Consider the following 11681-nt stretch of genomic DNA (forward strand, 5'->3'; position numbering starts at 1 on the left):
TAGCTAGCCACAAGTCACCCATGAGCTCGAGATCGTTCTGGTTTTGGTGGTAACCTAAGTGTGTGTCATTAACTTACTGTCAAGGGAAGGCGTCATAATCATACATATTGTTCAAAACGGGGCCAAATTAAAATGAAAGGCTGCTGCAATGCGGGGTAAAGCTTGGCAAGTGAAATGTTCTCCCAAGTTCAAGCAAGTCCTGTGGAGCATGTAAACCGTCCACTTCGATCGTGTACTTTATTCAAGCAAGTCGAACATTTGGTTCTAATCATGAAGCTACAAGCAACAGACGACAGTGACAGGTCAACATCCCATTCCAACAAGCAACCACTAAGCTGCACCATACATGCATGGCTAGAAGATGAAGCACCCCATCCCCTATAAATATAGCCATCTCCCACCCCTCCCTACCGCACTCATCACACGAATCCAATCCAATCCCTCTTCCAAGTTCTAATCCAACTACTGCTTCTTCGGTTCTGCTACTACCCGAGCCGAGCCGAAACCTCCGGCAGCGAGTTCCGGGGCGCGTGCGCTGAATTCTGCCTCCGCATTAGCTGCGGTTTCTTGGGGACGAGCTAGAACCGGTGGCTAGAGCCAGACATGCCTAGCCGGGTGGGCGCTGACGACGCCAGGGGCGGCCCCGGAGTGGGGGAGACCGTGGACGCCAGCGGCGGCGTGCGCGAGAGAGCCGTGCCTCCGGGGAACCGTTCCGCGGCGCGGAAGACCGCGCGGTTCGCGGAGCCCGTGTCCGCGCCGCGCGGGAGCGGCAACGTCGACGACGACGACGGCGACGGCGTGGAGATCACCCTCGACATGCGGGACTGCACGACCGCGGTGCACCGCGTGAGACCGGTGGCGCGCGGTGAGGACCCGGGCGTGAAGCTGCTGGCGCGGACGCCGGAGAAGCGGGAGTCCTCGTCCGGCTATGGCGCGCTCAAGAACGCCACGACGCGGATCCAGCAGGAGACCCGGCGGGTCGCGTCCTTGAAACGCCGGGGAGGCGGCTTCGACAGGTCCATGCCGTCCGCCCCCGCGCGCGCGCTCGAGGGTCTCAAGTTCGTCAGCGGGACAGACGCCTCCGACGGATGGACCGACGCCGAGAGGTTCTACGACAGAAATGCACGCCTCCCCCGCTCCATGTTCGGCCAGTGCATCGGTACGTCAAACACCTCGCCTCGCTCGCGCTCCGCCGTGTCTCAATCGGAAGAGTATTTAACAAAAAACTACCACATTTTGTGAAACCGTGCCTACAAACTATCACTTTATAAATTTGTGCCAAAAATTATCATTTTTTGTCTAATCTTTGACTAAAAACTACCATGTCAGGAAAGTGCCCGATATGCCTCTTCTAAACGCCTTTCTGACAGGATGAGCCCACCTGTCAGCAACACTTCATGTGCACTCCGCCGCTCTGCCCCGCCACCTGCGCCGCCCTCCCTCCTAGCCGAGCCGTCTGCTCGCCTTGGCCATGGCGGCCGCCGTCGTGCCAAGGCCTCGCCACCCCCGCTCGGCCCTGCTGCCTGACGCCATGGTCTCGGACCCAGCACACCAGGTTCACGCCGGTGATGGGGTCGATGGGCCGGCGCCCGCTCGCCACCTCGAGAAGCAGGCCGCCGAAACCGAACGCGTCACTGGCCGTGGTGGCCTTGCCAGTCACGGTGAGCTCCGGCGCCATGTAGCCCAACGTCCCGACGACGCGAGTCGTGGCAGGTTCCGCGCCGTGCTCGTAGAGGCGCGCGAGGCCAAAGTCGCCGAGCCGCGCGCTCATGTCCGCTCCCAGCAGCACGTTGCTGGCCTTGACATCGCGGTGCACCACCACCTGCTCCCACCCCTCGTGCAGGTACACCAGCCCGGACGCGACGCCCTTGAGAATCCTCACACGCTGCTCCCACGTGAGCAATGCAACACGCCGACGCTAGCGCCCGCACCGGCACGGGCACTGCCGAACAGGTGCACGTCGAGGCTGCCGTTGGGCATGAAGTCGTAGACCAGAAGCAGGTCTTGCCTGCGCTTGCACCACCCGCGCAGCTCGACTAGGTTCCGGTGCCGCATGCGTCTGAGGCTCGCCACCTCGGCGACGAACTCGCGCATCCCCTGCGACCCGCTGCTTGAGATCCTCTTGATGGCCACCGTGTCGCCAGAGCGCCAGAGCGCCCGAGCAGGGGTGGCGAGGCCTTGGTACGACGGCGGCCGCCATGGCCAAGGCGAGCAGGCGGCTCGGCTAGGAGGGAAGGCGGCGCAGCGGCGGAGTGCACATGAATTGTTTGAGGAAATGCCAGAGAGAGGAGGAAGAAGATTAATGCTGACAGGTGGGCGCATCCTGTCAGAAAGACGTTTAGAAGAGGTGAATTGGGCACTTTCTCGACATGGTAGTTTTTAGTCAAAGATTTAACAAAAAGTGATAGTTTTCGGCATAAATTTGTAAAGTGATAGTTTGTAGGCACGGTTTCACGAAATATGGTAGTTTTTTGTTAAATACTCCAATCGGAAATACAATTCACTCATGCCTGATTAGTTGGGCATATGTACGCGCTCACTGTAATCAAACAATTTTGCATGCAGGTATGGAAGAGGCCGCGTTCGCCGGCGAGCTGTTCGACACGCTGGGAAGGCGGCGGCGCATCTCCGGGGACAGCATCGACAAGGCGGAGCTGCGTGAGTTCTGGGATCAAATCTCCGCCCCCAGCTACGAGAGCCGCCTGCAGCTCTTCTTCGACATGTACGCTAACTATAACTCCGGCCCACAACCCATTAGATAACTCCTCAAGTACTTCCTCCTTCTCAGTTTACTCCGGAATGATTTTTTCTTTTTTAAAAAGCTTTCGATCTATTCATCAACTATGAATTAAACTAATCACATATACCGTGTAAGCTATCTGAATGAAGATTGTATCATTCGGTGGCGGAGCTTTATGGGGGTGACCCCCAGCTCAAAGAAAAACTTATGTGTATATCTTTGTATTAGATCAAATTTTCCACTAAAAATCAGCATAGAGTGATCTTGTTTGCCCCCGCAGCCAATGGCCCGTCATGATTTTAGCCCAAGCTTCGTCACTGGTATCATTGCAAACTTCTTCCAAATGTGAATACTGTGGTATGCTTTTGTGTCGTGTAAATCGTATATTTTGGTGATACTTTAGAAGGGGTGGATTTATTAACAAAACAACTTTGTGTCGTGTAACTCATGTATTTTGTCGATCAAGGTCAAACTTGAAGTACTTATTGAATAGTGTGAATGCATTTGACTAACCAACAGGGTGGACAAGGACGCTGACGGGAGGATCAGCCAGGTGGAGTTCAAACAGGTAAATTCCAACTACTCTTTCACTGGTTCATTCAGGCATCTCTCCATTCTCTAAAAACAGGAATGGTGCGTGTGCGTGTGCGTGTGTGTGCGTGCGCACGCGTGTGTGTTATCTGATTTTCGACAATTGATATATACTAGCTCAAAAGACTGCCATTGCACATTGCACATCAATGAGGGTTATTCTAATTTGGTCTGTAGATAATTACGTTGAGCGCATCGGCGAACAAGCTAACGGTGGGCGAACAGGACTCCGAGGAGTGTGCCCGGTTAATCATGGAGAAGTTGGACCCCGACAGCCTTGGCTACATTGAGGTAATGAATTTTGATACGACCATCAATGTTGCTGACAGCGAACTGGTGATGCAAAAGATTACTAATCGGGATTGTCAAATCTCAAATGATGCTATATTTAGAATTTTCTTTCTTTCTTTTACGTATGTCATTTGACTTTGACTTGATTAAGTCTCAGTCGACTAAGACCTAGCCATATTTATTAAGATGGCGAGAATTAATCTGCAGTTGTACGACCTAGAGACATTATTGGTGAAATTGTCGACCACGACCAACGGGGATGAACCGAGCAAGCCGATGGCGGAACCCAATCCTCTCAGGCGGTGGTACCGCCACGCCAGATACTTCCTCAAGGACAATTGGCGCCCCTGCTGGGCCGCGTCCTTGAACCGCCGGGGAAGCGGCTTCGACAGGTCCATGCCGTCCGCCCCCGCGCGCGCGCTCGAGGGTCTCAAGTTCGTCAGCGGGACAGACGCCTCCGACGGATGGACCGACGCCGAGAGGTTCTTCGACAGAAATGCACGCCTCCCCCGCTCCATGTTCGGCCAGTGCATCGGTACGTCAAACACCTCGCCTCGCTCGCGCTCCGCCATGTCTCAATCGGAAATACAATTCGGTCATGCCTGATTAGTTGGGCATATATGTACGCGCTCACTGTAATCAAACAATTTTGCATGCAGGTATGAAAGAGGCCGCGTTCGCCGGCGAGCTGTTCGACACGCTGGGAAGGCAGCGGCGCATCTCCGGGGACAGCATCGACAAGGCAGAGCTGCTCGAGTTCTGGGATCAAATCTCCGACCGCAGCTACGTGGGCCGCCTGCAGCTCTTCTTCGACATGTACGCTAACTATAACTCCAGCCCACAACCCATTAGTTAACCCCTCAAGTACTTCCTCCTCCTCAGTTTACTTCCAAGTTTTTATACACTAGAACACACAACACAAATATTTGAGATTTAACTCTGGAATCATTTTTTTTCAAAAAAACTTCCAATCTATTCAATCAACTATGAATTAAAGTAATCACATATGCCATGTAAGCTATCTGACTGAAGACTGTATCATTCGGTGGCGGAGCTATATGGGGGTGGCCCCCCAGCTCAAAGAAAAACTTATGTGTACATCTTTCTATTACATCAAATTTTCCACTAAAAATCAGCATATAGAGATTTTGTTTGCCCCCGCAGCCAATGGCCCGTCATGATTTTAGCCCAAACTCCGTCACCGGTACCATTGGAAATTCTTCGAAATGTGAATACTGTGGTACGCTTTTGTGTCGTGTAAATCATATATTTTGGCGAGACTTTAGAAGGAAGGGGTAGCATTTATTAATAAAAAACAACTTTGTGTTGTGTAACTCAAGTATTTTGTCGATCAAGGTCAAACGTGAAGTATTTATTGAATAGTGAATGCATTTGACTAACCAACAGGGTGGACAAGGACGCTAACGGGAGGATCAGCCAGGTGGAGTTCAAACAGGTAAATTCCAACTACTCTTTCACTGGTTCATTTAGGCATCTATCCATTCTCCAAAAACAGGAATGGGGTGTGTGTGTGTGTTCTCTGATTTTCGACGATTGATATATACTCGCTCAAAAAGACTGCCATTGCACATTGCACATCAATGAGGGTTATTCTGATCTGGTCTGCAGATAATTACGTTGAGCGCGTCAGCGAACAAGCTAAAGGTGGGCGAACAGGACTCCGAGGAGTGTGCCCGGTTAATCATGGAGAAGTTGGACCCCGACGGCCTTGGCTACATCGAGGTAATGAATTCTGATGCGACCAACAATGTTGCTAACAGCGATATGGTGATGCAAATAATCACTAATCGGGATTGCTAAATGTCAGTTGACTAAGATTTAAAGAAGTCTCGGACGATGCTATATTCATGAGATCTTACGTAGAGATCTGTGTAAAAAATTCTTTTTAGTCACTGGTAGAAAATGGGCCTTTAGTCCCGGTTCGCAAAGGCCTTTAGTCCCGCCTGTGCAACCGGGACTAAATATGCGCGACTAAAGACCCCCCCTTTAGTCGCGCCTCTTACGAACCGCGACTAAAGGCTTTAGTCCCGGTCCCGTCCACGTGGGCGCCAGGGGTCCGTCGGGGCGGAGGACCTTTAGTCGCGGTTCTCGTGGCTAACCGGGACTAAAGGCCTCCTCCGCAGGTTTAGGGTTTTAGCCGCCCTAAACCTGGTTTCTTTGCGAATTTTTTTTATTTTTTTTTTTATTTTCAAATTTCTGAATTATTTTAACCTCTAATCTCTAATCACCACCCCTCATCACTGCTCAATTTATCCTCTAATCTCTAATCACCCCTCATCATTCCAAATCATCTAACTCCCGGACGGTCACCCATCCTCTCACTACTCCAGCCTGAGCACGCTTAACTTCCGGGTTCTATTCTCCCTCGTTTCCAAGTCTGCACTTGTTGTTTTCCTGACAATAATAGGATGTCAATTCTATTAACCCTCAGGAATTTAGCTTGAGCACGAAGTGACACATTTCACTGTTTGAGTTTGAAACTATTGTTTTAAAAAACAATAATTATTTAGTAACACTAATATTTCTGGAATAATTAGTTTGACCATTGTTTGACCACTGTTTGACCATAGTTTGACCAGATTTGACCAAAGTTTTAAAAAAACTGAAATAATTATTTAGTAACACTAATATTCTAGAATAATTAGTTTGACCATTGTTTGACCACAGTTTGACCACAATTTGAAATTTTTTGAATTTTTTTGCCTCTCCAGATCTTAAAAGCCCCGTATCTTCTTTTCTGTTAGGTTTTTGAGGATTTTGAAAATGTTTAACGGGGTTCCCCTAGTTAAATTCGGATGTAACTTTTCGAGTAGATGATTTTTCATATAAAAAACTTTTTCATCCGAGTTCGTATGCAAAAGTTATGCCCATTTTAAGAAATTCCAGAGAGATTTTGCAAATAAAGTCGAAATTCATATTTGTTAATTTTCCCAACAACTAGACCACATATCACATGGGAAACTTATTTTATTTTATTTTTTTGACATTTCAATCATTTTATTTTGTTTTTTATAAAACTGAAAAGGCGATCCGGGGGGTAGGTAGAGTTTGAAAATGAGGCCTTTAGTACCGGTTCGTGCCATGAACCGGTACTAATGCCTCAAATCCCATTAGTCGCGGTTGGCCAGATCAACCGGGACTAAAGGTCTTCGGGCCAGCCTGAGGACCTTTAGTCCCGGTTGGCCAGGCCAACCGGGACTAAAGCCCCTCCCGTCCGCCAGCTGTCGACCGAGCGCGCTGGGCCCAGATAGTTGGTCGCGGGTCTTCTCCCGAACCGCGACTAAAGACCCCTTTGGTCGCGGTTCGATTATTTTGGGGACTAATGGGGGCGTATGGAAGCCTCTTTTTCTACTAGTGAGTTTTTTAGTTTTTTTCTTTCATGTATGTCACTTGACATATACTTGATTAAGTCTTAGTCAACTAAGACCTAGCCACACCCATTACTAATGGTGAGAATTAATTTGCAGTTGTACGACCTAGAGAAACTATTGGTTAAACCGTCGAGCGAGTTGATGCCGATCGAGATGACGACCAATGGCGATGAACCGAGCAAGCCGATGGTGGAACTCAATCCTCTCAGGCGGTGGTACCGCCATGCCAGATACTTCCTGAAGGACAATTGGCGCCGCTGTTGGGTGATGCTCCTGTGGCTCTCCATCTGCGTCGGTCTCTTTGCTTGGAAGTTCGTGCAGTACCGCCATCGTCCGGTGTTCCAGGTGATGGGCTACTGCGTGTGCGTGGCCAAGGGTGGTGCCGAGACGCTCAAGTTCAACATGGCGCTCACCCTCCTCCCCGTGTGCCGCAACGTCATCACATGGCTCCGGAGCCGCACCACCGCTGGGCGGTTCGTGCCGTTCAACGACAACCTCAACTTCCACAAGGTGATCGCCGTGGGGATCTCCGTCGGTGCCGGTTTGCATGTCGTCTCCCACCTAGCGTGCGACTTCCCGCGGCTATTGCACGCCACCGACGACGAGTACGAGCCCATGAAGCAGTTCTTCGGCGACGTGAAACCGCCCAACTATTGGTGGTTCGTGAAGGGAACAGAGGGGTGGACGGGGCTGGTGATGTTGGTGCTCATGGCCATCGCCTTCACGCTCGCCACGGGGCGGTTCCGCAATAGGACAGCCTGGCTCCCCAAGCCCAAGAAGCAGGATGACAACCTCCCCCAGCACAAGAAGCGAGACAACCTCCCAGGGTTGCTCCACCGCCTCACCGAGTATGGCAGCGCCTCACGCAACCGGCTCACTATGCTCTTCTACACCTTGCTCAATCGTTTCACTGGGTACAACGCCTTCTTGTACACACACCACCTCTTCGTCATCGTCTACGCGCTGCTCATCGTCCATGGCCACTTCCTCTACCTCACCAAGAAGTGGCAAAAGAAGACGGTATGTTGACACATCGAGTCAAGACCGCATGCTCTAGTGCGAGAATCCTTTTCTAAGATCGGAGAGGGCTAGGGGGTTGCAGGGGGATTTAATCTTCTTGGATCTCCTTCAAACCAATGATTAATTGGATCCTTTTGTGGTATGTGCAGACGTGGATGTACCTGGCGGTGCCGATGATCGTGTACGCGTGCGAGCGACTGACCCGGACGCTGCGGTCGAGGGTGCGGGCGGTGCACAAAGTCAAGGCGGTCGTGCACCCGGACCCGGCGGCCCTGCTGTCGCTGCACTTGTCCAAGCCAGAGGGGTTCAGGTACAAGAGCGGACAGTACATCTTCGTCAAATGCCCCAACGTCTCGTCATTCGAGTGGTAATTAAGCTGCCGCCAACATCCCCGGCTCACTTGGTTAAATTAGGGATTTGTGTCTGATGAGTGGAACGAACGAATGTGCAGGCACCCCTTCTCCATCACGTCGGCGCCGGAGGACGACTACGTCAGCGTCCACATCAAGGCGATGGGCGACTGGACCAAAGACCTCAGGGACGCCTTCTTGAAGGTACTAACTATGGCCATTAGTCGCCTTGAACCATATAAAAGCTCCAAAACCATGTTTGTTCCTGAATGTCCGTCTTATGTTTGCTTATCAACATTTCTAGTAATGGGGTTTACGCTCGTGCTTGTGTGTGCCGGCGAATCACAGGTTTGCGAGCCGTTGACGGAGGAGAAGAAGACCGAGATTCTCCGAGTAGAGTACGACCATGACAAGGCCATGCCAACTCTGGGAGGTCGACTAAAGTACGTGGCTATTACCCGTGCTCGTTAAAATTTCTCCCTTTTTGCCATGAAAGTTTGCTCTGGTTTCTTTTTCCATATGCGGGTTCGGCTTGAACTTTGATTGGATGTGCAGTCTCCAGTCTCCTCCCCTGGTCCAACCCGGCCTGTCTTTTTTTTTTCTGCGTGAAAGCCTTCCGGTCTATTTATCAAATATCATGGCAGTATAAAGAATACAGGAAGCAATAGAAATTACATCTATATTCATAGACCACCTAGCGCCGACTATAAACACTGGAGCGAGCCGAAGGTGCGCTATCATCATCGCCCCTCCCTCAACAGAGCCCCAACCCGACCTGTCTAGTGCTGCATAGGCTATACTAACATCTACTACCTCCATTCCTAAATATAAAACTGCCCCAGCGTCTTATACTTAGGAATGAATGTAGTACGACACTAAGATAGTTTCGTAATTATCATTATAAAGTTTTTTCTTTTTGAAAAATCATAAAGTATGCGTTGTACTATATGTTGTTGATTGTGTGGATATTACCGACATGTTTGTCTATATATCTGGTTAAATGTAGGGAATTTTCCCAATAAAAAGATATATCGGCAAGTTTTGATTTCAAAGAAAGTTAAAACCTTATATAATTTGAAACTGGAGGACCACATAGTATAATCACATCAAATATATAGTTTATGATGTGCATCGATAAGAGCCATAGGCCACAACCACCTTCTCTGATCTCTTTGATCGTCAACCACCAGAGATTTTCTTTTGTTCGTATGCTAAGACTAATTTGCACGTACTGTACCAACTGGTGTTCGTGACTGGCATGTCCCCCGGTTGTGTATGAGATACTCCATTGTTTATATCTTTTCGGGAAGATGAACGACCACCAGTTGACGTTAGAATAGGAATAATTTTGTGGGGCAGAAAGAACATTCTCCCTTGCTGCTGCATCCTTGCATGAATAAAATTTACTCGCTCAGTTGATGTTTTCAATATTTTAATATAGACTACATATAAAGTAAAATGAGTGAACAAACCTACTAAAATGCGTTTATGGACATTAGATTTGAAAAAGCAAGTTAGAACATTTTAAATAATAAAAGGAGGGAGTATCTACTGTCCACATGTTTTCCTCACGCGATTGATGCCTTGGTCATGTGAACTTATCACAGTCAACCCGCTTAATTGCTAGACTAGAAGCAATTGTGACGGGCAAAATATGCTTGTGCTGCAGGTACCCGACGGTGCTGATTGACGGGCCGTACGGCGCGCCGGCGCAGGACTACAAGCAGTACGAGACCTTGCTACTGGTGGGACTCGGCATCGGAGCCACGCCCATGATCTCGATCATCAAGGACATCATCAACAACATGAAGCGGCTCCCCGGGGACATCGAGTCAGGCAACCCTAGCGACGGGAGCAGGTCATCATCGTTCCGGACTCGCCGAGCCTACTTCTACTGGATCACCCGGGAGCAAGAATCCCTGGAGTGGTTCCATGGGATCATGGACGAGGTGGCGGAGACGGACAAGCAGGGCGTCATTGAGCTCCACGTCCACTGTACCAGCGTCCACGGGGAGGGTGACGCCCAGTCGGCGGTCATCACTGTGGCCCAGTCCCTCAACCACGACAAGCACGGCATTGACATCATCTCCGGCACTCGAGTCAAGACCAGCTTCGGCCGAGCAAACTGGAGCGAAGTCTACCGACGCATCGCCCGGCAAAATCAAAGAAAACATGTCGGTCAGTAACATGTCGAAACTTACTACTACTCCTTTCTGGTTTGCAATACGAAAGTGCTTCACACACGACACTTTGGTGGACGATGCTGAAACGATGGCTAATCCAAGTATGCAACATTGCGCTTGGATGGTGGGATATGGCATGTCGTTTGTGTTTCATGTGGTAACTGTCGTGTGTCAAGCAGTGCTCTTTGCAATACTATATACAAGCAAGGAAATTTTGTTACTTGATGATGGTTGTGACCACTTCAAAAAAATTGAGCAGAGTCAAGTCTAGATAGAAATTATCAATACATGCGCGAGCTATAACAAATTCTCCACCATAACTTAGTTGATGAGCTCAGGTATATGCACATAAGAACAATAAAAATCAACCAATCAACATTTATATGTATACACATCACATTACTTTTCTGAATTGACACCAACTCTGTGTTTCTTGGACATCATAGGAGTGTTCTACTGCGGCATGCCGGCACTGACGAAAGAGCTGCGCGAGCTTGCGAAGGTTTTCTCGAGAGAAACAAGCACAACATTCGAGTTCCACAAGGAGAACTTTTAGTTTTGCCAGCCATCCAGCCACAAGTTTCTCTTTGCGCCGAAACCGCGTTAATAGCAAAGACCAAATACTAGATTGTCATAGTATATCATCTTCTCAGATACTACATGGAGTATATGCACTTGTTCATTGTCATGTAACTATGGTGTTTATATTGGCTACTGTATTTATCGTGCATCATGTAATAATTTACTTATGTTGGAATAGTAGTAATGGACCTGGTATACTATTTAAAAAATAAACAGTGTTCTTTTTTTGCCCGCAAGCCTTTGTCAACAGGTTCTCCTCCCCTCACCACGCCCCTCCATCAGTTTTTTTCGTCCATACTTTTTTTTCCACCACGCCCTTTATCCGCACCTTCCCCGTGCAATAATCAATCATCTGAATTTACTTGCCTTCTGCACCAATTTTTTTTTTGCGGATTAGTTCTCCCTTAATTTACTTACCTTTTACACCAATTTTATTTATCACTGTAATTTACTCACATTTCACATCAGTTCCATACTTTACGTACGATGCATGACTCAACCTACATTCTTTTTTTATTTTGGTAAATTTAGA

At 49.0% G+C, this 11681-nt stretch overlaps 1 protein-coding gene across 5 annotated transcripts; it reads left to right on the forward strand.

Annotated features, from left to right (window-relative positions):
- Positions 1–405: 405 nt before the first annotated feature.
- On the forward strand, positions 406–11381 carry LOC109769598 (respiratory burst oxidase homolog protein B). 5 transcript variants are annotated; one of them, XM_020328330.4, is made up of 14 exons: positions 406–1159; positions 2566–2722; positions 3260–3308; positions 3509–3622; positions 3830–4157; positions 4282–4438; positions 5030–5078; positions 5252–5365; positions 7111–8034; positions 8184–8401; positions 8486–8588; positions 8733–8827; positions 10054–10562; positions 11014–11381. In XM_020328330.4, exons 1-14 carry the CDS (start codon positions 604–606, stop codon positions 11121–11123), a joined length of 3483 nt encoding a protein of 1160 aa, XP_020183919.1. In that variant the 5' UTR covers positions 406–603; the 3' UTR covers positions 11124–11381. The 5 variants fall into 5 exon arrangements, with proteins under 5 accessions (XP_020183919.1, XP_045083904.1, XP_020183921.1 ...); XM_020328332.4 differs by lacking the exon at positions 406–1159 and adding an exon at positions 1442–1661; XM_020328331.4 differs by lacking the exon at positions 406–1159 and adding an exon at positions 1676–2312.
- Positions 11382–11681: the final 300 nt, after the last annotated feature.

The sequence above is a fragment of the Aegilops tauschii genome, chromosome 1 (assembly GCF_002575655.3).
Source record: "Aegilops tauschii subsp. strangulata cultivar AL8/78 chromosome 1, Aet v6.0, whole genome shotgun sequence".
NCBI classification, from domain to species: Eukaryota; Viridiplantae; Streptophyta; class Magnoliopsida; order Poales; family Poaceae; genus Aegilops; species Aegilops tauschii.

What these genes read in the sequence shown, in the direction of transcription:
- LOC109769598 (XM_020328330.4), top strand. Translation starts at nt 604, where the DNA reads ATGCCTAGCCGGGTGGGCGCTGACGACGCCAGGGGCGGCCCCGGAGTG. An exon ending in CATGTTCGGCCAGTGCATCG is followed by an intron (nt 1,160 to 2,565) that starts GTACGTCAAACA and finishes TTTTGCATGCAG; the next exon opens with GTATGGAAGAGGCCGCGTTC. An exon ending in TCAGGGACGCCTTCTTGAAG is followed by an intron (nt 8,589 to 8,732) that starts GTACTAACTATG and finishes GGCGAATCACAG; the next exon opens with GTTTGCGAGCCGTTGACGGA.